The sequence below is a fragment of the Heteronotia binoei genome, chromosome 2 (assembly GCF_032191835.1).
Source record: "Heteronotia binoei isolate CCM8104 ecotype False Entrance Well chromosome 2, APGP_CSIRO_Hbin_v1, whole genome shotgun sequence".
In the NCBI taxonomy this organism is placed as follows: Eukaryota; Metazoa; Chordata; class Lepidosauria; order Squamata; family Gekkonidae; genus Heteronotia; species Heteronotia binoei.
Window position 1 is genome coordinate 114,299,884 of NC_083224.1, and position 26,299 is coordinate 114,326,182.

Genomic DNA, 26,299 nt, shown 5'->3' on the forward strand with positions numbered 1-26,299 from the left:
GAAGTAAGTCTCTGTACAAAGCAAGTCACCTGCACATTATATGTAAAATACAACCTTTTCGGCATTACTTTATGCAGTCACACCAAAATAGTATTTTTATTGTAACTGTACACATTCTGTCTAAAGGTATCAGTGCTGACAGTGACAACACCAGCAGCAACACTGTATTTGCATTACATTAAATATCTGAGCTAGCAATTGCAGCAATAAGCTACAAAAACCACTTTGCAGAAACAACTTGTGCTGAGAAAAGTACAGTGTATAACCAAAAGTAACGACATAGTATGGATTAGACTCTTTAAAAAACTTTTCAGGCAAATGGAATGAATTTATACACAGATACATCGCAAACCTCAGTACTTTAAATCCCATTCTACTTCTGGATTCAGAGTATATGTACTGGCATAGCCATGCTGGCTTTTTGCTGTTTCAGTAATTTCATATTCCTCATGTGCATAATGAACTAGATTCTCAAAAGTCTGGTTTACACTATGCAAGTGTAAACAGAACATTCATCCTCATGGAACAGTTGGATTGCTTAAAGCCTGCATACTTGCACATCATTAAATGATTAAACTTCTTCCTGCACCCTAGTAAAATCACTGGCTGGATATTCTAAAACACCATGGAGACTTGCTAACATGTCTCAAACCAACATTTCTCTGTAAGTTCAAATAAATATTGCAAGCAATTTTTAAAAATTATACCTAGCTAGTCTTTGGGTCAGCCTTTGGTTAAACTTGTGATAGAATTAAGGGAAAATCCATAGAAGTCTATAAAGCTGATTTATTTTCATGATGGGAAGGTTCATAGTCCCAGTCAGCTAAAATGGACTTACCATAATAGTATTATAAAGTCTTGAAGCACAGATTGGGAATGGTGGTGGCTTATCCCTCACTATGTAAAGCAGGAATGGGATGAAGAGAAATGACAGTATTCTTTCCTTGCCTGTCTCCCAGTTTGATTTCTGAATCGTTAAAATATGTAACATTAATTTCCTTTTATCTGGCTCTGGAACGCCCATTTGGAGAATTCAGTGATCTGGACATTTCCACTGCAACCCTACATTTTGGAAGTCTAACTTTTTAAAAATAAATTTGTATGAAATGACTGGGCTTCCTCCAGCTGATAAGGCACTAAAGAAACCTTTACTGGAAGGAGAAATCCACAGCAAATAATTTGTGGTTGGAATTATCACAATTCATTTAGTGTTTATGTACTATCCAGATGCCATTATAATTAACCTGCTGCAATTCCAGGACCTTCTGTGGGGATTTTTTGGTTGTTGTTTTTTTAAAGATAGAATCTGTAAGCTCTTTCGCCACACCAAACTGTCTGAACAATCAATGTGTTACTGAGGCTTCCCAGAGCTGCTTTCCATTAGAATGTTACCACTCATCTTCTAGATCTCTCCAAAGGGAAGGAATGTCATGGCATTTCTGAATACACTGTAAATTATCAGTTTTTTCTTAGAGAGAGGGTGGGCTCATGTACTATTTCACACTTTCCAGGGAGCAAAAGCCACTGTTTTGTTTTTTTTAAGCTGTTTATCATTTCATGATCATACTATTGCGAGTGAAACCATGTTATGAGCAGGAACTGCTACAAAATCAAAAGCAGTGTCCAACCCTCTCCCCAACTGATAATCATTTACACTTTAGTGCCCATGCACCAAAGAGCTGGCCAACTGGAAAAGAACAGCAAGCAATCAAGCAGGCTGAAAACAAAGGAACTAAAAAACAAAAAGGCAGGGAAAAGAGGGACCTTTGGTGAAGGGCCTGTATTTCCAAGAAACAGACTTACTCCATGTTCTGTGGAAATGGGGAACACAGCACTTAATATTGTTCTGTGCACACACACACCCCATTCTATTTTCTTTGCTGCCAAAATAGGCATCCTTTAGCAGTGCAAAAAAAGATCACAATGTGGAACAACCCTGAGTGATATCAGCAAAATCTGTCAATATTAAAGGCAGGCAACGGTTACCACCTGATTACTGCTTATCAACTATTACACAACTCCACCACCATTTTCTTCACATTACATAAAAAGCATAAAACAGGAAGCACAGAAACAAAGTATTTTGCTGTTCGGTTACAAATTAATTTTTTCTGTACTCTTAAAAGTAATAGCAGCCCTATACTTCCAACAAGCATGTTAGAAACCTGATAAACTGGCCTCTGCAACTCAAGGTATGAATCATTCAAGAATGTTTCTCGTAACAAAAAGCAACAACACTAAAAAGCAGCATAGAACAAAAAATAAACCCAAAATGCAGCAGTCTGTCCTGAGAGGCAGCAGACATCCTGCGTAGAACTAAGCAAAAATATTTTAAAAGCAGTGGTTTAATATAGACTGGGGGGAGGGGGGATTAATCTCCTCCCTCTTCAAAGTATGCAAGCAACATTTTTCCTGACAGCATGGACACCTTGATGGAACAAGGTCAGAAACAACTCATTCTGGCTCAAACTAATCCCAAGTCACTACTTCCAAAGTGTTCATGTAGAAAGGCTTATTAATTGCCAATCTAATATATGTTTGCTTTTGAGTATTCCAGCAGAAATCTTGAACAGGGTAAGCTACCTCAATCAATCAACTTTTGAAAGGTAATCTCAATTTGGAAGTAACCTTGTAGATTGCCAAAACTCCCATAAAACTCCACTGATGTTTTCTAATAATCAAAAATGATACTACAGCTCTAAATCATGTTCTACTTAAACATGCTGACTTTTCCATTTGCCTCCTATAGAATATAACCAAATCCAAGTATGGATAGTCCTGTAGCTATGACTAAACCTTACAGTTTATAACTTTGATTCCTTGACATTATTAAAATATAATTGGACACTGTATGATAAAAAAATTGGTAATATCTCCATGAAGACAGGAGAATGTATTTTCAAATCACACATATGTATGAGTCTTTGGGACAGCGACAAAAATATTTTGTATGGGAAGAACTGTTATTGTGAAATCTGATTTCCCTGATTACTTGTTGAGGATAGAGGTTTAGTGTCTTGCAGCTTTGGAGATTTTATCATACACCTCTGGAAAAGCATCACTGCACTGAAGTTCTTTCCTCAGCTTGTGGTATAGGGAACCATCAAACATTTCCCAGAATTCCTCACGGGTCATATAGCAATCTGCATATAACATCTGAAAACTGAAGCAAACAAATAGAGTTGTTGCATTTGGAAATGATATCAAATTATTGACCATTTCTAAGATTAGGCTGCTTTCCCAGCATAACTACCACTTGTTCCTATATTGCAGGGGTGGCCAACGGTAGCTCTCCAGATGTTTTTTGCCTACAACTTCCATCAGCTCCAGCCAGCATGGCCAATGGCTGGGGCTGATGGGAGTTGTAGGCAAAAAACATCTGAAGAGCTACTGTTGGCCACCCTTGCTATATTATACCAGCAGAGGAACCTTTCAGCCCAATCTTATATATTCCAGTATCAAACTGGGAAAGATCTTGGTTCCCCACCCCAAAGACTTCCGTCTTTGTTACTAATAGACCAAAAAAGAATGAAGCTTAGAAGCTGTTCATAAAAAACAATGCTTTAGTTACCTATTCCTAGAATAAAATTATATTTTTAAAATTGGCAAATATAAAATATCAAGCTAAAATTCTTGCAGCCACTACATCATGTAGTCAAACTAAGGATTAAGTACTAGTCTCTTCTCCTAATAATCCCCTTTTTAGGACTTAAAAATTCTTACCCATGTATATTCCTTACAAATTTCTCCATTTGTCTGGTAGAAGCCCTGGCTTCAAAGTGTTTTGTTTGGGGCTCTCCATAGGATCCAACATTTACATACAGCTCAGTTTCATCTCCTTTTGGGTGAACCATGCCAGGGTTATTAGGCAATATGAAGGGACACAGCCACAGTGGATAAACCTACAAGTAATGGAAAAAAAACCCCATCCTATTATCACCACCATAATTCTATTATTACTAATACTACTTATTCACTAACAGTCAGTAGCAGACTTACAGACAGCCATGGTAAGTTTAGACATACATAATTCCATATCCACAGAAACAAGAACAGCTAAGATGCAAAGAACCTGAAATATGGCCTCCATTAGTATACACTAAATAATCCAATTTCATGTTAAGGTTAGCCAACAGACACTTAACAGTTATGTCAATGGCTTGTTGCTTCCTATATGGTAGGAACTTCCATCCCTTTTCAGTCCTGTGGCTGGCAGAAGACTGTTTAACAGGTGCATAGCCACAGATTTACAACATATGCTCTTACTTTGATGTCACTGTGGTAGGTTTCAATACATTTTTCAAGACTTTTTATGGGGATCATCATGTCTTGAACCACATGATGCTGTTCATAGAGCTTTCGAATTGCTTCTCCTTGAGTCAGTTTTAAGAGAGAGATTTTAGGAGGTACCATCCAGCCAAATAAATAGCGAAAAACAGCATTATTTCCAAAAGGAAGGATGTCCTATTAAAAAAAAAGAACAAGTAGTGAGTAAACTGTGTACTATATAATTAGGATTTTAAAAATCAGTGAACTGCACTCTGCCTTTTAAAAATAATTCATCTCCACTATTGTGCAGTTCACTGAAACATAGTTAAGTTGAAGTTACAGTAAACTGGCACTTGGCAAATATGCAAGTAATTATACATGATCCTGGCATTCTCCTTCCTCAAATGTCCACTGAGCACTTGTTACCAGAACTCCTGCCTAGAGATGTAAAATTTCCAAAAATTTTGAAGCTTGGGAAAAAAACCTGGTTTTCCGGAAAAAATTGAAAAAAATGTTACATTAGCACTTTTTTCTTTTCCAGATTGAAAATCATTGTTACTTTAGGAACATAAAACATGACTATGGACAATTTTATTTGGCATGAAATTATAACAACTAGCGTATCAAAAATATAATGTATCCAAACAATTATTACAAATAGAGCAACAATCTCCTGAACTGTTTACTAGTTTGTGGAATAGACAAAAACAACTCAACAAAACAATTTTTAAAAATCCAGAAGTAACAATTATTCATATTTCTCCCTCCCCACAGTAATAAAAATTTAAAAACCATTCTCATAAAAAGAATTGAAGAGGGGGAAAGTGTAAAGAAGGGAGTGTGGGACTAAGTTTCAATGAATGGGCACAGAAATTAGAATAATCTGATACATACATATTTTTTAGAAATGATTTGGAAAATATTTGAACACCTTGTCTTAAAATATTTTATTCATCATGTTAAAATAAAACATTCCATAATCATTTTTTTCCTTTTCTCAATTTTTTGGAAAAAAACAAGGCTTCAGGAAAAAAAATGGGGAAAACCCATCCCCCCCCCCCAATTTTTCCATTTTTTTCCCGGGCCTTCACAACTATGCTCTTGCCTACTAGGCTGATATTAGGCTTAGTAATTCTCTCAGATGGCTCACAGTAATCCTCCCAGCTGGTTCACAGAAAAGGAAAGCAGCTTCCATTTTCCAAGGGAACTCCCTAGAACACCTTAGCTAACAGACCAATAAATAAAACTTGTAGTGGCATTCTGGGAAAGTGGGGGACAATCACCTTTGGGGCCAGGCAAGGAAGGAAGAGCTGGCAGCAAGCAGTCCAGGCATGCGAGCTTTCCACACACCAGCAGCATCCTAGCCTACTGGCATTCTATGCAGACAAAGCAGAGGCGGGCCCAGGCAGGGAATAGGCACTGCACCAGCAGCCTATGCCCATCAGTACCTGCCTGCCTTCTCAGTACCAAGACAGCCTGGCAGCAGTCTTCACTGGCTTGCTCACTTCCTTAGCCAGGCAGTTGGGCTTAGGTGAGGAAGCCTCTGATCCGTCCTGATTTTTTCTGATGATGATAAAGGCAGACTAATTTGCCCTGTGATGCTGATGGACAAAGCTCCTTCCTTTACAACATCTCTTTTGCCACATCCTCCGCTCTCTCATCTAGGCAGCTATCTAGAGATGAGCAAGCCGACTGAACAGAAACAGAGAATAAACCTCACCACCAATATTGCAGCCCCACCCCCACAAGAGAATGCTAGGCACAGTGTATGCGCAGGGGGTTGCTTTCCTTTCTCCACAACCAACCTGCTTGCTCTCCAGGCTCTTGGGCCATCTCGCTCACTGCCTCATGCTGAACACCGAGTGAAAAAGCAAAGAGGGCAGTAAAGATTATGCAGACTTCCTGCTGTAGGAGTCTGCTCAGATTTCTGCTGGTTGGCTCAGAGTGGGATCCTGCAGTTAAAGATCCTGCAAACTGGATTGCAGAAAATTCCCCTGTCCCTTTAACAGGGCTTAATGTCAGTTTTATCTGCAACAGGTAACAGATTATGTGATTTAACTTCATATGCCATGAAAAACTTCACCGATTTCCATATCTTACACCTCAATTAGAAGGACAGGATGTTTTTCTCCAGGCCAGCTGGCAACTTAAACTGCAGTAGGAAGCCAGCATGCCTTTCACTTCTCTTGTCAGCTTTAAGATTAGCAGCACTGACTTCAAACCATTTGTGTGGAGGGTGGGTTATAAATCTAAAGTAATAAATAAATAATTGTAACACTTTAGTAACAACTTTGTAACACTCTTGCTGTGCAGAGCCTCATCACCATGATGTGTATTTAATACTAGCATCTATATTTTTTAGCATCTATTCATCTGAAATGTGGTGTTGGAGAAGAATTTTACAGATACCATGCACTGCCAAAAGGACAAATAAGAGGGTTCTAGATCAAATCAAGCCTAAACGCTCTCTAGAAGCTAAAATTGACCCATTGATTGGGTCAATATGTGTTCATTGTCGGGAGAAAGAGACTGAGTTTCTAGACACTCTCAATGACTATGCTATGGAGCAGATGGTCACAGAACCTACCAGGAGTGGGGTGATCCTGGATTTGGTCCTAAATAATGCCCAAACCCTGGTGAGAGATGTTAAAGTGACTGCACCGCTTGGGAGCAGTGACCATAATGTTATTAATTTCACCATTTGTATAACTAGAAAGTTGCCCCAAAAGACCAGCACAACCACGTTTAACTTTAAAAGGGGTAAATTCTCTGTTATGAGGAGGCATATGAAGAGGAAACTGAAAGGAAAGGCAAATGGGGTCAAAACCCTTGAGGAAGCTTGGAGGCTATTTAAAACTACAATCCTAGAAGCTCAGATAAAATATATACCACAAGTCAGGAAAGGCACAAATTGGTATTTTAAAAGTCTGCATGCTTAACAAAGTAATGGAAGCTGTAAAAGGTAAGGATTCCGTTAAGCGGTGGAAAGCTAGTCCAAGTGAGGTTAATAAAAGGGAACACAGGCTGTGGCAAATAAAATGCACGACTGTGATCAGGCAGGCAAAAAGGGACTATGAGGAGCATATTACAAAAACATAAAGACCAATAATAAAAATTTCTTCAAATACATTAGAAGCAGGAAACCAGCCAGGAAGGCAGTGGGGCCCTTGGATGACCAAGGGGTAAAAGGATTACTGAAGAAGGATAGGGAAATGGCTGAGAAGTTGAATGCATTTTTTACCTCTGTCTTCACTGTGGAAAATGAGAAGTGTTTGCCCACTCCAGAACTGCTAATTTGGGAAAGGGTGTTGAAAGACCTGAGTCAGACTGAGGTGATGAGAGAGGAGGTCCTACAACTGATTGATGAATTAAAACCTGATAAGTCACCAGGCCCAGATGGCATACATCCAAGAGTTCTGAAAGAACTCAAAGTTGAACTTGTGGATCTTCTGACAAAAATATGTAATCTTTCATTGAAATCTGCCTCTGTTCCCGAAGACTGGAAGGTAGCAAATGTCACCCTCATCTTTAAAAAGGGTTCCAGAGGAGATCCAGGAAATTACAGGCCAGTCAGTCTGACTACAATACCAGGAATGTCAGTAGAAACCATTATCAAAGAGAATTAGTAGGCACACTGATGAACAATATTTATTGAGGAAGACTCAGCACAGGTTCTATAAGGGAAGATCTTGTCTCACTAACCTGTTAAGAGTTCTTTGAGGGGGTGAACAAACGTGGACAAAGGGGACCCAATAGATGTTGTTTACCTTGACTTCCAGAAAGCTTTTGATAAAGTTCCTCAACAAAGGCTCCTTAGTAAGCTCAAGTGTCATGAAGTAAAAGGACAAGTCCTTTTGTGGATCAAAAACTGGCTAATTAATAGGAAACAGAGTGAGTATAAATGGGCAATTTTCTCAGTGGAGGATAAGCAGTGGGGTGCTACAGGGGTCAGTACTGGGCCCAATGCTTTTTAACTTGTTCATTAATGATCTGGAGTTGGGAGTAAGCAGTGAAGTGGCTAAGTTTGCGGATGACACTAAATTGTTCAGGGTGGTGAGAACCAGAGAGGATTTTGAGGCGCTCCGAAGGGATGTCGAGGCTGGGCGAGTGGGTGTCAATGTGGCCAAGTGCAAAGTAATGCACATTGGGGCCAAAAATCCTAACTATAAATACAAGTTGATGGGGTGTGAACTGGCAGAGACTAACCAAGAGAGAGATCTTGGGGTCGTGGTAGATAACTCACTGAAAATGTCAAGACAGTGTGCGATTGCAATAAAAAAGGCCAACGCCATTCTAGGAATTATTTGGAAGGGAATTGAAAACAAATCAGCCAGTATCATAATGCCCCTGTATAAATCAATTGTGTGGCCTCATTTGGAATACTGTATACAATTCTGGTCACCGCACCTCGAAAAAGATATTATAGCATTGGAAAAAGTGCAGAAAAGGGCAACTAGAATGATTCAAGGGTTGGAACACTTTCCCTATGAAGAAAGGCTAAAACGCTTGGGGCTCTTTAGCTTGGAGAAACATCGACTGAGGGGGTGACATGACAGAGGTTTACAAGATTAAGCATGGGACAGAGAAGGTAGAGAAAGACGTACTCTTTTCCCTTTCTCACAATACGAGAACTCATGGACATTCAATGAAATTGCTGAGCAGTCGGGTTAGAATTGATAAAAGTACCTTATTTTTCGGACCATAAGACGCACTTCCCCCCCAAAAAAAGTGGGGGGGAAAGTGCGTGTGTCTTATGGTCTGAATACTAAAAGATGAGGGGGGGAGGGGCCTGCAGCCCCCGGGAGACAAGCGGCGAGATCGCTCCCTCCGCCCCCATTGCCAACCCAGCACTTTGCAGGGAGCGATCTCACCGCTTGTCTCCCAGCCAGGCATGCTTGCCCCGCGCTTGCGTGCCTGGCTGGGAGACAAGCGGCGAGATCGCCCTCACTGCAAATCCTGCACTTCGCAGGCGCCGGCATGCTTCTCCTGCGCCTGCGTGCGGCCCCTGGCCGAGGCGGCCCGAAGGCTGCAATGGCGCCCGCATCACCGAAGATGGCCATTTGCGCATGTAGACGAAGGTGCGTCTAATCGTCCAAAAATACGGTGCTTCTTCACTCGAAGGGTGAATAAGACATGGAAATCACTGCCACAGGAGGCGATGGCAGGTACAAGCATAGACAGCTTCAAGAGGGGATTGGATAAACATATGGAGCAGAGTTCCATCAGTGGCAACTAGCCACAGCGTATTGTTGGAACTCTGTCTGGGGCAGTGATGCTCTGTATTCTTGGTGCTTGGGGAGGGGCACAGTGGGAGGGCTTTTATAGCACCATCCAGAGAGGGGGAGGCGGAAAGTCTTTTGGGAGCAGATGAGCTGCTACGTGGGCGCAGGAAGGGTTTGCACCGACGTACAACCAGCGCCGCCACAGTGGGGGGGGAGTTACATGGGGGGTCACCCGAGCGCCGCTCTGCCCAAGGGCAGCGGCCCCTGAAGGCTGCGCCCAAGTGTGGTCGGAAATGGGGCGGAAGTGAGGCGTTCAGGCGGAGGAGGGGGTGGAGTTGGGGGCGCAGCCAGACTTAGGCAGCTTCCTGAGCAGTTTGGCCCATGACATGCCCCCCCATGCCCCCCCCCCCCCCCGAGGCGCAACTTTACGCCTGCAGAAACAGCGGCGTGTCCCATAAGCACTTATTGAAACCAAAAACAAAAGTTGCCTCCGCTGAAGCTCGCAAACCCCTTAGGGAGCGACGTGATTGCCTCACCAATCCCCTCGGGCTGATAAGCCCCCTCCCCAGCACCCAATCGCTGTCTCCCCCCTCCTAGAAATACTTCCACTCTGGCCTCGCACAACTCAGTTGTTAGGGAGAGGAGTGCATGGCGGGAAGCTCTGCCAGCAAGCTCCCAGCCATACAGACGTAGAGTGAGGGACAGGCAGGCACGTTGGTGACGGTTTTGCACCGTGGGGCTAACTGCTTGTTTCCAGGTCTCCGGACTCCCGGAGACTCTGCATACGAGGACTGTCACCCATGGCTGGGTAAGTTCCACTGTCCCTACCCCCACCCTCCCCTCGCTCTCGACCACTTGGTGTGTGAGCGTCTCTTTCACTTGAACCAGGCAATGGGCTCCGGCAGGGGGCATTTGCTGACCCCGCTCCCCTGTGCTGCTGCCTGCTCCCTTCCTTTAATCTGCCCTCTGCCACATTCCCAACCCCTGGCAGGGCACGGGGTGTGTGTGTGTGGCAGCTGCCCCACTGTGGGGAGGTGGGTCAGAGACTGTCCCTTTAAGAGAGCGCCCGGCTGAAACACAGCCTGTTTTTCCAGCCTCCGCCCCTGCAGGTGCTCTTGATCTCTATCTCCATTTTGCAGGTGGGACTCCAACACAGAGGCTTCTGCATGTGTTGCTCCAGCGCCCTCACTCCCTCAGCTGTTTCTGCCCGCCACTTGGAATGCAGCCCCGCCCATGGCGAGACTGTCCAGCACGCGCCAGGGAGACTGTTGCACTCTGTTCAGGAAAAATAAAGCCTGAGCTGTGCCCTCTGTTGTCTCTGCTTGGCATCTGCTGCATGTTCCCTGAGCAACCACCCCCCCCCGCTCTGTCAGTGGCGTCTCTGAGGGAATGCCTGGGAGGGTGGGCAGACTTGGTTGGGGGGGGGGGGGGACAGACGGTCTATGAGCCACCACGCTGCCCCCCGAGTGGCTGGGGAGGGGAGTGCCGCCCCCTCAGCCTGCCCGGGCTGACAGCCTACCCGACCCCACAGGGCTGTTGCGCACAGGGTACTAAGTGGGGGGGGGGTGATGAAGTGGACTCTGAGTTCTGCGGCTGATGTACTCGCACTCTGAGTTCCGCGGCCCCCGGGGGAGGTGTTCCGTGCACGTGGCAGGGGGCGTCAGGGCAACACGGGGGGGGGGATCTCTGGGTGGGGGGCGTCTGCTGCTGGGCTGCTCACTCCCAGACACACATTCCAGCCGCTGTCTATGACAGCGAACTCCTGCACTTGGTACTTCCTGTCTGTCTGCCATTGGCAGTCTGACAGCGGGAGGGTGTGAGGGGATTGACAGCTTCTCCATGGTCCTGTGTGGTCCTGTCTCTCCCCCACCCCACCACCAAGCCAGGCTTCTCATGAGCGCATGCCCAGCCTCATTCCTGTTCCCTCCCTGTGTTGGTGGGACGTCTTTCCTTTGCCTGTGATGGTCTGCCCATCATTGGCTCCGTTCTCTGTTTAAGGGTGGGTTGGGGATGGCTATCAGATTCTCTGGGGCCACCTCTCCCCATCCCTGACTGTCATGAGCCGTGGCGCATGCGCCAGGACTGGCCAATGGGGGGTGGGCTGGCCCTCCCCTCCGGCTGCCTCCGCCTCCCTTGTGCCAGTGATGTTGCCATGGCGACTGTCTCCCTCACGGCACGCTACGCCTCTCCCCTCCCCATGCTCCAGCGTGCTGAAGTCCTCAAGAAGTCAACTAGCGGTGCGGGAGCTATGCCACGGCCGGTCGCCACTTACGTCTGAATTGGGCTGCCCATGTTCTGGCTCCACTGGTGGACCTCCTGATGGCACTTTTTTTTTGGCCACTGTGTGACACAGAGTGTTGGACTAAATGGGCCATAGGCCTGATCTAACATGGCTTCTCTTATGTTCTTAAATAACCAAACCAAGGCTATTATACTTTGATCACATTATGAGAAGATAAGAGCCACTGAAAAAGAAAATAATGCTAGGAAACTTAAGGCATCAGGAAAAGAGACCCAACATAAGACTCAATCAAGGAAGTCACAGCCCTCAGTTTGCAAGACATGAGCAAGAATGTTAATGACAGGACATTTTGGAGAACATTAATTCATAGCGTCATGACTTGATGGCACTTAACATACAATATTATTCAACATATAGATGTGTATGTGTGAGGCTGGTATGCCAGCATGCTATAGTCATGTGGCTCTTTTGGCTAATGAGAACATGGCTCTCTGTAAGACAGAGTATCACTGCGATTCGCTCTTGCCTGTGAGCGGGCAGGAGGTATGGGAATGAGATTTGTCACCAATTGCTGACCATTACAGTATACCAGTATACCTCAACAATAGAGAAGAATGATGCATATGCATTAAGTATTTTAGGACTGGCTGTACTGCCCAAGTGAGCAAAAGGCGTAGTTTAATTAGAAATTTATTTGGCTGTAATTTCCAGAAAAATCACATTTATTCTGAGAAAATCACTGTGCTCTCTCAGCAACTAGGTTTGTAATTACAAGAAAGAGGGATAAAACAGAGATGCCGTCATGTTAGGGAGAGGGAGAGGAAGACAGAACAAACACTAACACAAAGGATATGATTTAGATTGCCAGTGCTACATAAGCATATAATAATAAATCTATATATAGAAGACCCTACCTTGAGAACCCAGAAAATGCTCCGTGTATGCCTGTGATAGTAATGTCTTGTTGGAATACACTCTACTCCTGTCTTATTAGCCTTCAAATACTTCTCCACGTGTTTGTAGAACCATGGCTTATAGTAGTTCCCAATACTGTTGACCTTAATGCAAAGGAAAAGGAATATAGTGAGACAATAATGCTAATTTTCCTTCATGATGTAATACAGTTCCATAGTGGTTGTCATTACCAATATCAGTAATGAACAAATTCCATTAACCTCAAATAGTAGTGTGACCATTAATTATTCCTCATGAATGCACCCTAACATATAAGCAGTGATAACAAAGGATTAAAGTAAGCAGATTTTTATGAATACATCTAACCTAAAAGACTACACTATGAATTCATACTCGATTCTTCTCCAATTAGGCTTAAACCATATAACAGTGCAAAGATGTGCAACTGGGCAAAGATAGCGCCACAGGACTCTTGACAAGTTTCCAAGAAACTGTCTTGTGAACACAATCTGCATGTTTCAGCCACAGACTTAAGTTATGCAAGCACTGCCTTATTTGTTAAAAACATTTATGTCCGACCTTTTACCATGACTCATGGCAATTTTCAATACATAATTTAAACCATAAAACCCCAAATTCCTTAGAACCTAATAAAATGCAAACCATCTACCTACTATTAAAAACCTTACAGCATCCCCTAAAGTTTCCAAGGACAGAGAAAGGATAGGCTCCTGCTGATGCCAGCTATGAGACAAACTTGAGCTAGATTCACAGTCATTCCCCACTTCGAACAATTCTGGGAACTACAGTATTGTTCTATATGAAAGTTTTTCAAACAAGCTCTCAGACATGCTGAGTGAGTAAAAACTTGTCTTAAAACAGACATTTCACACATTACAAATAAAAAAAATTGTTCATAGGAATTTCCCCACCCCATTCTTCCCCAAATTTTCATTTTGGAAAAAGACACCCCCCCCCCCCCGCCAAAGCATCCCCCACAGGCCTCCACATCTCTAGCTATCTGACAGCATTCTCAAGACTCACCAACACTCTCCCAGAATCCTTAGGGAAATCCATAACTAAACTGGTTTAAAATATATATGTATGTGTGCACACGTGTGTGTGTTAATTTCTCCACTTTGTTTCATCTTAACATAAGGATAATTACATTACCTTGCTCCAATCAGCTTCATCAGTCAGAGTTCCTGACATTATGACAGCTTCTTCCAACGAGTACAGCAACCCCTCCACAAAGTGGTTTTCTTTCTTTTCTGATTCTTCAGTAAATCTTTTGCATATTGCCTTTAGTCCTCTCACAGGTTCATAATGCAATTTGATGTATTTTTTAACTGGGACAATGTTTATTTCAGCTGCAACCAGGAAGCCCAGGGTACCACAAGACCAAGGCACTGCGTAAAACAGGTCTGAGTTTTCCTCCTGCAAAGAACCAAAACAAAATAAGCAACATTAAGTCCTGTGTTAATACAGCTTAACTAGCGATGAAAATTATTACATTTGAACAATAATTTGATTGTTTAATAAAATTTACATCCCTACGCATAACATAAGTCATAACAAAATAACAATCTCTTACTGGTGTACATCTCACGAGGCTTCCATCAGCAAGGATGATTTCATAGGCCTTGCAGGTATGCTGAAAGAGTCCATAGATGTGCGAAGATGTCTCAATGCCAGTTCCCATGACCAAGCCACCTTAGCAAAAGACCATGTGCAGGAATCAGTTGAACTGTTTTTGGCTTTGAGCTGAAAGCTATTTAGAAACTTACTGCTAAACCCTTCTAACAAGAATAAGCAAAGACCTAAAGCATCACAGAAAAGATTCAACAAGAATTGTGCTTATTGGCTGAACATTTTACTCCGATATAAACCCGTGGAACTGTATCAAGTTACTTTGAGCATCAATCATGCTTTGTAAGTCATCTCACCTACTGTAAGATCATCAAGCTCTGGTACTACTGGAATAGTCCATCCCAAAGGGTTGAGATGCGCTGTTAACTGACCCATTGTAACCAAGGGTTCCACATGGACAACCTAAAACAGAATACATTTGACAAGCCAGTTTGAATACTGTCAATCAATACAAATAAGCATTTGTATTCTGCAACCATTCCATCAGGTGCAAAGCACACTAAAAACTACCCCAGACTTTTTAAAACAAGAAAATACCAAATATAAATGTTGTGTACACTTAGTATTATTGAAAACATTTGATTATAACCGAGGAAAATGAACAACTTAAAACTATCAAATGCCCTGATAAATGAATGTATTTCATATGGAGCAACACAAGTTTTCACAGCAAATGTATCAATAAAAGCTGCATATTCTGCTTTGAAACTGAGGCAGAGGTGTTCCTCTCTATTTTGCCTATCACTTATACATTAATCTGAAGGTACGGTGGTGCACATTTTGATTCTGTTCTGGACCTTGGACTAATGCTCTGCCTTCCTCCATACTCTTGGTTGATAAATCTACTTCAGTACATGGCTCTTCCCCGCCACATCCTCAATTCTGCAAACACGGAAGGAAGCCTTTGCTTCAATTACATCCATCTTCTTTTGATTAGTGTCTGCTTGACTTCAGGTAGTTATTATCAGTTTCAAGTGGTATGCCTATGTGTAAGCCTGTAGGTCTGCTGCCAAACAAGTGTTTCTTGGTGAAACTGAAGTTGGATCCCTGTGCCTCCCCCCCCACCCCGCAATTGGACACAACTGCACCCAATCCTAGCATACTCTTTCAAAGAGTGCAACATGAGTGTAATTACCTCCAGCTTCAGGGCCTTTTTTGGTGGTGGCATCTCACCTGCACTTCCTGCTATCTGCCTGATACCTGTTATTTTGGAACTGCAGGTGCAAAGACTTTTTTTTCCTCCTAGGCATTTGGCAATTTGTGTGTGCGTGTGTATTTTGCTGGGGACTGTTTTGGAACCTTATTTTCCTTGATTTTTAGGATCATAGTATTTTAGTTTCTACAGCTGTATTTAAATTGTTGTTCATGATGGTTTTGTAGATTGTTAAAAAGCTCAAATGATGAGTCAGTGTAGAAATATTTTAAATATTTATTAAGCACTGGCTGCAAGAGTTGTGGCTTCAGTTGGTTGAAGTATGATATCCTAGGTACTGGCTCTGCTGCTATGATGTTATGCAATGTTTAAGAATATGCTGCAGTTTAAAATTAATAAACAGTACACAACAGTAAATAAGGTTTGCCAAGACCGTAATAGCTAAGGCTAGCCCAATTTTGTCAGACCTTGGCAGCTAAGAAGTGATGCCCTGGCTAGTATTTGCATGGGAAACATCAAAGAACACCAGGGTTCTGACATGGCAGCAGGCAATGGCAAACCATCTCTGAATGGCTCTTGCCTCAAAAACCCTATGGGGTTGCCATAAGTCAGCTGTGACTTGATGGCAAAAAACCCCCACCACATAAGACTTGGGAACAGTTGGCCAAAAAGGGCATAGAAGAGGGAGGGAGGAGTACTATCACTACAGCAGCTTGTGTGAAAAGGACCATGGGGAAGGAAGAATGCATGAATGGATATATAAAAGCATCTGTAAATCTGTATGGTCTATTTCAGCATGTCTAATTTGCGCATTTTTAGAGCTTATGGGGGGCAGTAGATAGAAGGAAATGTGCATTGCTCAATGTGTAGACAGTCAGTTACATCAAAATTACATAAACTTTGAAAAGATTCATATTCCAGTGTGGTCATGGTTTTCCTTTATATTCTGCAATTTTAATTCTTAAATGTCTAGAATTAAATTTGTTTTTAATTTCTTCCTCATTTCCCTGTGTTTCAGCCCTGCAGAAAAGGGGAGGCACTCCACACATATGAATGACTGTTCTAAACATCAATTTCCATATTGATTTAAAGTGGTATAAGTGTTATATCACTCAGGTGCCAGATCTTATAGGATAAATAAAGAGAAATCACTTTCACATTAAACTGATTTTAAGTAACGTTCCAAGAAATTGCAAGATTACTTACAAACTGTGCCAATGAAATGTAAATAGGAAAGCAAATCTTTACAAATAATTGCTACTTTGCTTATTCTGCAAAGCATATGGAGGTGCAGATATGTGAACAGTACCAAGAATATATGTTTTGTCTAAGTATGTATGGTCTGTTTGGAATGTCAGACTAGGACCTGGGAGAATAAGTTCAAATCACCACTCTATCATGGAAGCCTGCTGAGTGACCTTAGGCCAATAACACACTCTCAGCCTAACCTCCCCCTCAGAGCTGTTGTGAGGGTAACAATCAAGGAGAGAACTATGTAAACCACTTTGGGTCCCAGTGGGGGAAAATCAGGGTATAAGTGAAAGAAATAAGACACCAAACTTTCAAATCAATATTTCTTATTTTAAAAAATCAGATAGTTACACAATGTGGAAAACATTCTTTTGGGCAAAGCCATGCTAGAAGCTACCTTAATTATTTCAGCAAATTATCAATACAGAAAAGCCCTATGGAACTTGCACTTTTGTTTTTTCCAAACTTCTGGCTTCAAATTTTTATGGCCAGTGATAGGTTTCCTTGTTTCCATTTTAAAGTTGAAAGGAAATGCTACAAAATAAGATGTGTGCTTGAGCGAGCCAGTTTGGTGTAGTGGTTAAGTGTGTGTGGACTCTTATCTGAGAGAACCAGGTTTGATTCCTCACTCCTCCACTTGCACCTGCTAGAATGGCCTTGGGTCAGCCATAGCTCTGGCAGAGGTTGTCCTTGAAAGGGCAGCTGCTGTGAGAGTCCTCTCAGCCCCACCCACCTCACAGGGTGTCTGTTGTGGGGGAGGGAGATAAAGGAGATTGTGAGCCACTCTGAGACTCTTGAGTGGAGGGCAGAATATAAATCCAATGTCTAATATAAAAAATGACTATGAGAAATTAGTTTTAGATCAGGCCTCATGTAAGGGTGGTATAACAATAGCCATTATGTTAAAGATTTACATATAACTTGCATAATGTCCAATAAACAGTGGGTCGCAGGACACCTTTACATATTTCTTCCCTTGAGATCTAAAAAGCACATGAACTGAAAAACCTGTGTTTAAAAAAAACTTAATTATGATTTGTGGGTCACAATATATGAAAAGAAACAAATGAACAACTACTGCTGCTTTAGAGTCTTCTAGTTATAGTCTTTAGAGTCTTCAGTGTCTAGTCTTCTAGTTATAACTGCCACCTAAACTAATGGCTTAGGGGTATTAGAGAATAATGGAAATCAAACTGTACAGGAGACTATAAGAATTGGTAGTTTTAATGACATGTTCCAAAGACCTAAATTCCTTAAAACCAAAGTCCAATATAAATGTAAAGATGAGTTGCAGTCTTACCTGTCTTTCAATATCAACCTCTAGAATATCCATCAAATTGATGAATATGTTCTTATGAGTCTTTTTGTATTTTCCAACACGAAGAGATACTGTATGCCAGCCAGGACGGCCGGTACACATGTATGTTTTTTGGCCTTCTTTTTTCCATTCTCGCACCTACAACAGAAAAAAGTCTGTTATTCCCATCATACATCAAACAGTAATATCTACCAACAGATTGTTTCCTTGACTTAAAATTGTTTACGAATAAAACTGACACATTTTAAACAGCACAGCAAAACCCACAACCAGTGTTTCCTTATTTAAGGACAGCCTTATGTCCCCCCTAGACTATTTTTTTTAAAAAAGTACTGGATGAGGGTTCTCTTTTACATTTATCAATAGTTCTTGTTATAATTCCCGTTTTAAGATACCTAGAAATTACTTACTTCCAACTGATAAGTGACCTAGAAGATCAACACATCAAGTAGTGGATGTTACAACATTACTACTGCAACAAGATTGTGCATTTTTTCTCCTTTTTTCTGTATAAGTCACAAGGAAAACCCTGAGCATAATGCTGGGTGAGTTAAGCACAAAATGCAACATATTATAAATAAATTGATATGGTTTCATTTCCAATGCTCCTCAGAAGTCAGCTTCATCCTCAGGGTTAGAGACAAGTCTAAACATATGCGCTATTTTGCCAGAACAAAACTCACCTCCTCATTCTACATCAAAAGTCTACCCTTGTTCCCTCATCTCCCAGTCTCACCTGCGCCTGGATGTAGCGAACGCGTTGGCTATGCTGCAAAGGAGCACTATGAAGCTTCTGCACAACCCAAGCACGGAACTGAGAGTAGATGTCAAAAAGGACAGACAGAGGCAACAGGAAGAGACACACAAAAATCCAGCGATGATGGACCAACACATACTCTATCCCCTTGTATCTAGCCCATAGCAAGAGTAGCAAGAGCCCAATCCCTAGAGACAGCAGCGGCACCATCCTAAACCGGACAGCAATTCAAATCTTCACTGAAGTCACCCCTCTCCTAAACCTCTAAAATCAATCTGCTCACCTCCTAAACTCCTGGCTGCTTACCAAAATCAACCTCCTACAAACTCGGCGGCTTACTTCTGGCGTCCTTTAAGCGAAACTAGACAAGACTCCTGTTCCAACACCGGGTGGCCGCAAACTGCACGGACTCCACCCGACTCTCCTCTGTCTGACAACCCCGGCTCCTTCCACCTCCCTTGCCTAATCCAATGCTCCGCGCCAGCTGCAGACCCACTCGCCTTTCAGCCGAGCTCCACTCAGGTGTCGGGGAGGTAAAAAGGAAGCTTTTTCAGACACGGCGGTCATCAGACCCCAGAACTTCCTCATCCGCGTGCAGCCCCTTTTCAAACTCTCCACCCTGACCAGAACCCTGTTAATAACAACTATCTACAGGCCTCCCTGACCGACACGACCAACCTCACTGACTGCCCTCCCCCCTGCCCCCCCGCCGGTCTTTCTCCCTTCTACTCCTCAAAGCACACACAAATCCCCCGTTCTAACCGCCGCTGCCTGCTCCGCCAAGCAACTCGGAGGCTAGCACATTTCTCTTCTGATTGGCTGAACTGCGCCCTTAAGTGTGTGGAGAGGTATGATGTCCAACCACTAGGAAGGCGCCGTCGGGATCGGATGAGGCGCCGCGCCGGGCGATTGGCTAGAGGAGCCAAGGCTGTCTTCACTGGCGAGGAGGGAGTGAGGGTGGGTGGCTCGGTTGCTCCGTTTGTTCGGTGCACGTGGGGGTTTGGGGCTTCCGTCTTACTGAGGCAGGGGGTATGTTACGTTAAAGCACTGGTGGCCAAACTTGCTTAAGGTAAGAGCCACAAGGAATAAATGTTGGATGTTTGAGAGCCGCAAGGAAAGGAAGGCTGTGCGAAGTGATCTAAAGAGACAAATGCCTTCTCCAAGCTGGCTGATGGGGTGGTGGGGCCTTCAAGATCCACACAATATGTGTGAAAGAGCTTCATGTGGCTCCCGAGCCACAGTTTGGCCACCCCTGCCTTAAAGGCATTTCGAATACCTGAAGCTACTCTGGCTCACCCTGTTGTGGTACTTGTGAAGCAATAATTAATAGTATAGTGCTCCTGAGCATGTGCAGGATGTTTTCGTCTCAGGGATGGCTGCAAAACAAAACAGCATCCACCCCCTTCTCCCCCACCACAAGGCTTAATTTGAATCAGGGTTAAACTTCAAATTTTGTTCATGTTGCAGTACCATCTCTCAGTCCTGGCCTACATGGACCAGTGGTTATGAAAGAGCCATCTCAGCAGTTCAAAGCAGCACAGTTCCAGCCATATTCACCATGCACAAAACAGTCTGCACAGCTTCCTAGGTTGCTTCGGAACTCCTAGCGCGGGGGCTGTCTCTAAGGAACAATCCTGGTAGAGAATTGGTGTAAAGATCCCGTTACCGCCTCTTGCCAGCCAAAGTCTTCTTAAGAGGTAATCCCAAAAAATATTAGGAGGCCCCTCAGTTCCAGCAACACTATAACCTCAACTTGTTTTTGCTATTTAGTCCCATGGCGCAGTGTTAAAACTGCAGTGCTAAGCTCTGCTCACGACCTGAGTTCGATCCCCGGTGGAAGCTGGGTTTTCAGGTACCTGGCTCAAGGTTGACTCAGCCTTCCATCCTTCCAAGGTCAGTAAAATGAGTGCCCAGCTTGCTGGGGGAAAAGTGTAGATGACTGGGGAAGGCAATGGCAAACCACCCCATAAAAAAGTCCGCCGTGAAAACGTTGTGAAAGCAACGTCACCCCAAGGTCGAAAATGACTGTTGCTTGCACAGGGGACTACCTTTACTTTTTATATAAGGATGATCCATGTGTACAAATCTATTTATTCTTTTCTGTAGAACCTGCCCCCTTCTTTTGCTTCTTTCACCCCGTAAAAAGTCTGCCATGAAAACATTGTGAAAGCAACGTCACCCCGGAGTTGGAAACGACTGGTGCTTTCACAGGGGACCTTTCCTTTTTTTTCCCTTTGCATATGTCAAAACTTCTTTATTAAGTTGATTGTTAATTTGCTGTTCACCTGTGTGCCTGTGAAACATTAGCATTCATTTCTACTGACATTAAAGTTGTGAGCTAATGCATAAATTAGTTTGCTCTGGGGCCATTTTTCCAGAGCTAAGACAAAAATGTGTGAGCTGGAAGCTAAACAACTTAACTCAGCTTAGAGGGAACACTGCCACACACCCATCTATCCATCCCAGGCTGCGACAAGGCACACCTAGCTGCAACCCAAGAGTTGCACAGGCACTGGCTAAAAGGTTGCATATATCGTAGAGAAATATGGATATTGGATTGCATATACTCATAAGCAATCCAATATCCATAAATACAAACACACTCTGCTTGATAGTATCTCTTTTTGGGAAGCCAAGTTTGCAAGGACGACTATGAACATTCTCCTTTATGTAATCTAAATGCATATGAAGACATTTGGTGCCTGTGTGAGGGGGAGTTCAAAAACCTGAACATAACTTATGATTGAGAAAGGAAAGAGAAAAATGTACAGTTTTTGTGTCCCTACTCCATTTATCACTGCAAGACTGCAGATAATTCCTGTCATACAAAAGCCCCAAAATAGAGCTCTCTGCAGCAAAGGAGATTAAAGAGGGAGAGTATGACTTTCAGGAAGTAGAGCCTTTGAGATCTGTTGCAACTTTCTTTAAAGTATCATTGCAAATATCTTTCTAAGGGTTGCCAATCCCCAGGTAGGCAAGAAAAAAACCAATAGGCTGCCATGATATCCAGCCTTCCACACTTTGCATATTTCAACAATTAAATAAACTTGTAAGATACAACATTTAGAAATAGTAACAGAGTGTATTCAGTGTGAAAATAATATAATGTTTCAGCCACCCAAACAATCCCACAGGCATTATTTAAATACAAATAATTGCTTCAGTCGAGTGAGACTGTTGTCCTAAGAAAAGCCATGTTGGATCAGGCCAACAGCCCATCCAGTCCAACACTGTGTCACACAGTGGCAAAAAAAACCCCAAGTGCCATCAAGAGGTCCACCAGTGGGGCTAAAAGCCCTTCCACTGTGTTCCCCCTACCCCCACGCACAAAAATACAGAGCATCACTGCCCCAGACAGAGAGTTCCAACAATAAGCTGTGGCTAATGAACGGAAAAAGTTGGAATTTGTTAGTGTTCTTGCCTTGTGATGTAAACTGTGACTGCAAAGCTCGTAGAAGCCTTCAGTGAAACAGGGATTTCAAGTACGACCCTGTCATGCTAATTATTGTGTCAGCTGCGGATTTTTGAGAGAGTTGTGGAAGCATTGGACTTCAGTGGACTGTCTTCTTATTACCACCTGGACTTTTCTACTTTTAAGGACTGCAGCAATTATTTGCATTTAAATAATGACTGTGGGATTGTTTGGGTGGCTGAAAGGTTCTGTTATTTTCAGATTGGAATACACTCTGTTACTATTTCTAAATGTTGTATCATACAAGTTTATTTCATTGTTGAAGTATGCAAAATGTGTGAGGCTATTTTTGTGTGAGGCTAAATGTGTGAACAGCAGCCTATTTTTTTTTCTTGCTCTCTCGTGTCATGATCCTTTTTTGGGTTGTTTTTAATCCCCAGGTGGGGGCAAGGGATCCCCCAGTTTGGAGGCCCTTCCCCCACATCAGGGTCATCAGAAAGTGGAGGGCAGGGGAGGGAAATGTCTGCCGGGCATTCCATTATTCCCTATGGAGACTTATTCCCATTGGGTATAAGGGAGAATTGATCTGCGGGTATCTAGGGCTCTGGGGGAGGGCACCAGAGGTAAAAGCACCAAATTTGCAGCATAGCATCTGGTGCCTCTCCTACAGACACCCCCCAGGTTTCAAAAGGATTGGACCAGGGGGTCAAATTCTATTGGACCAGGGGGTCAAAGAAGGTGCCTCTATCCTTCATTATTTCTAATTGAGGGAAGGCATTTAAAAGGTGTGTGGTTCCCTTAAATGTGATGGCCAGAACTCCCTTTGGAGTTCAATTGTGCTTGTCACAACCTTGCTCCTGGCTCCACTCTCAGTGTCTCATGGCTCCACCCCCAAAGTCCCCAGATATTTCTTGAATTGGACCTGGCAACCCTAATATTTCTTGATTAAGCAAAACAGTGTCCCATCTTTTTGTAGTAGCAGCCTCAAGGCCTTGAGGAACAACACAGACCAGATTTATGCCTTTGTTAGCTAGTGGCTAAACCAAAGTGCTGAAGTGTGTGTGAATGAGAGCTGCAGTGAGAGATTGAGGGGGAGTGTTATGTATGTGAAGGCATGCCTGGACATGTTGGGTCTTGTGTCCTGAGCTCGAGGTGCAACACAATATACTGAGAGGATCCAAACATCTGTATCCCGATTGGCTGCATAATTTAAACTGGCCAATCAGGAGGTAGTATCAGAGGATCCAAGTATCTGCCAATGAGTATGCATATTCTAATGAAGGATCCAAAAAGGGTACAATCACAGGATGTCTTCTGCTTCCTGGGGGCTCGGTGTTCTGAGTACTTGGTTGTAGTTTGTAGTCTCTTAAGAAGCATGCTGTATCACAAAGAGCTTTAATCACTATACAACAAGCCTTCTCATGCATCGAACACAATATTTAACTGGTGATGAGGATGGGATCCTGCTGAGTCAGCCTATTGCTCAGCCGTGCCGCACTGTACAGCGCACCAAGCTCCAGTGTCCACACAGTACTCGCCCATGGCTGGGATCATGGCTGTGGCTCCAGGACATCTGCTGGAATTTGACCCCACTCACCCAGACTTGTAGGAAACCTGGGTGGACTGGCTGGAATATTACGTGATCTTCCACAAGATCAAGGTTGAGGAGAGTTGGAAATCCCTCCTGCTCAGTTCCTCTGGCATTGAGACCCTGAAGTTGGCGAAGCACCTCATCTCACCCACCACGCCGAAAGCTGCACTTACGAGGTACTGATCTGGGTGGTCACCAACTATTTTGCACCCCAGCTGACTTGCATGCTGCACCACATTGAACTCTACTCCCAGCAGCAGAAGCCCTCAGAATTGGCCACGGATTACGTCACCGAGCTATGGGGACTAGCCCTCAACAGTGAGTTCACGAACCTAGATGAAGCCCTCCTCGACAAATTTGTGATGGGCGTCCGCAAAGATAAACTATGCCGCAAGCTTGAGGTCCAAGATGACCTTACCCTGATGAAGGTGCTCAGGGAGGCCACTGCCTTTGAGCAGTCCCAGCAGGACCATCCAACGACTGCCACACATCAGACCACCGCATCCTCCTCATCTGAGGCATCCGACAGTGAGGAGGCCCATCAAATTCAGTGCTCCCCTTGCCGCGAGAGCCAACCAGCAGCTGCTGCTCATCCTTCCGACACCTCAGCTCAGGGGGTCTGAGTGGGCTGCGGAGACTCATACGAGCGTCACTCCTGCCAGTTCCAGAGTTGTGGCAAGATGGGCCACATCGCCTGCGCCTGCTGAACTTAGGGAGCCCAGAGATGCCAAGCCACTCACCAGGAGTCTGTGGAGCTGCATACCACCGCCATTGGTAACCTCCAAGTACTAAATCTGCCCCAGGACACCCCCAACAAAATAAAGGTCATGGTGTTGACTGGCTTGGTTTAAGCCCTTGGGAACTGAAGTGACTGGAGTGCACCAGGCATGGCCCTCAAACTTCTTAAGCATCTGTGATGAGTTCCCTGAAATATTTGATGAGTCTCTTGGCTGTTATACGGGTCCCCCAGTGTCACTACAATTAAACCCAGCAGTGTAGCTTATAAGGTTAAAGGCATCAAACTATTCAAGATGGTGAACACAAAGGCTGACTGCGAAGAGCTTCAAGAGGACTTCCACAAATCAGGTGAGTGAGTCAAAAGAAGATATTGGATTTATATCCTGCCCTACACTCAGAGTCTCAGAGTGATCACAATCTCCTTTACCTTCCCTCCCCACACAACAGATACCCTGTGAGGTAGGTGGGGCTGAGAGAGCTTTTACAGCAGCTGCCCTTTCAAGGACAATTCCTGTGAAAGCTATGGCTGACCCAAGACCATTCCAGCAGCTGCGAGTGGAGGAGTGGAGAATCAAACCCGTTTATCCCAGATAAGAGTCTGCACACTTAACCCCTACACCAAACTGACTCTCTTGACAAATGAAATTCAGTGTTGGTAAGTGTAAGGTGATGCTCATTGGGACAAAAATCCCAATTTCATGTATAGGCTAAAGGGATCTGAACTTGCTGATACTGAGGGAAGAAAAGATCTTGGGGTTGTAGTGGACAGCTCAATCTAAGTGTCAACCCATTGTGCTGCAGAAGTGAAAAAGGTAGACTCTGTGTTAGAGATTATTAGGAAAGGGAATGAAAATAAAATATCTGATATTGTAATACCCCTGTACAGATCTATGGTGTGGCTTTATTTGGAATACTGTGAGCAGTGTGTCCAAAATAACATTGCAGAGCTGGGAGAAAGTACAGAGGAAGGCAATCAAGGTTATTAGGGGGTTGGAGCACCTTCCCTATGGTTAAAGGCTGAAGTCAGGGACTTTTCAGTTTAGAGGACTAAGGGGGGACATGATTGAGGTTTATAAAATTATGCATGGGGTGGAGACAACTGACAAATATAATTTTCTGTTTCTCAAAATACTAGAACTTGAGAGCATCCAATGAAGTTGATGTGCCTGGTGAACATGCTTCACCTAGTGGTGAAAGATGCTTTGAGGCTGGTGAGATTACCTGGGATGGTGCTCCCTTGTGATACAGCCCTTATTGGAGATCTGCTGGCACCTGGCAATCCACTTATTGTGCAGTATCAAGTCTGCTCATCTGCTGCACAAGAGGCGGGGAGGAGGATGAGGAACTCCACCTACACCATGGTTGCATGATTGGTGGGGCAGAAAAGCGCAGTGCAAGATGTCATCTCTTCCACGACCATTCTGCATGGGAAAGAGGAGCTCAGCACCAGCTCCAATGACTGGTTGACCCTCTCCCAAATGATGTGTGTCCTCAAGCCCTTCCAGGACACTACCAACATGCTCTGCATCCATATGGCCAGCCTGGGGGCAAGTAATTCCCTTGATTTGAGGGGTGGACCAGGCACTGGCCTCTACACTGGAGCTAGGCCCTGAAGGGATGCCTATTCTCCCATGAGTCAGGGTCTTGGCAGAGAGATTGCAGGTGGGCATCACCACCAGATCACATCCTCTCTGTAAGGAAGGGGGGGATATAAATAAATAAAAAGTGGGGCATGGGTTGGCCTGTATCTGTGACTCCCAGATAAAAAACAGCATTGCTTT

At 43.8% G+C, this 26,299-nt stretch overlaps 1 protein-coding gene across 1 annotated transcript; it reads right to left on the minus strand.

The window, feature by feature from the left end:
• Positions 1-68: 68 nt before the first annotated feature.
• DHCR24 (24-dehydrocholesterol reductase) lies at positions 69-19,587 on the minus strand. The gene is made up of 9 exons (XM_060231878.1): positions 18,757-19,587; positions 18,003-18,158; positions 14,595-14,700; positions 14,243-14,361; positions 13,822-14,085; positions 12,648-12,791; positions 4,267-4,464; positions 3,724-3,902; positions 69-3,163 (listed from the first exon to the last, which is right to left on the minus strand). Exons 1-9 carry the CDS (start codon positions 18,985-18,987, stop codon positions 3,010-3,012), a joined length of 1,551 nt encoding a protein of 516 aa, XP_060087861.1. The 5' UTR covers positions 18,988-19,587; the 3' UTR covers positions 69-3,009.
• Positions 19,588-26,299: the final 6,712 nt, after the last annotated feature.

Bases quoted from the DNA above. Each gene is read 5' to 3' on its own strand.
- DHCR24 (XM_060231878.1), bottom strand. From the start codon at position 18,987: ATGGTGCCGCTGCTGTCTCTAGGGATTGGGCTCTTGCTACTCTTGCTA. The intron at 14,086-14,242 runs GTAAGAGATTGT...GGTTCTTTGCAG, and splicing joins GCCTCGTGAGATGTACACCA to GAGGAAAACTCAGACCTGTT. The intron at 4,465-12,647 runs GTAGGGTCTTCT...TTTTTTTAATAG, and splicing joins GCATTTTCTGGGTTCTCAAG to GACATCCTTCCTTTTGGAAA.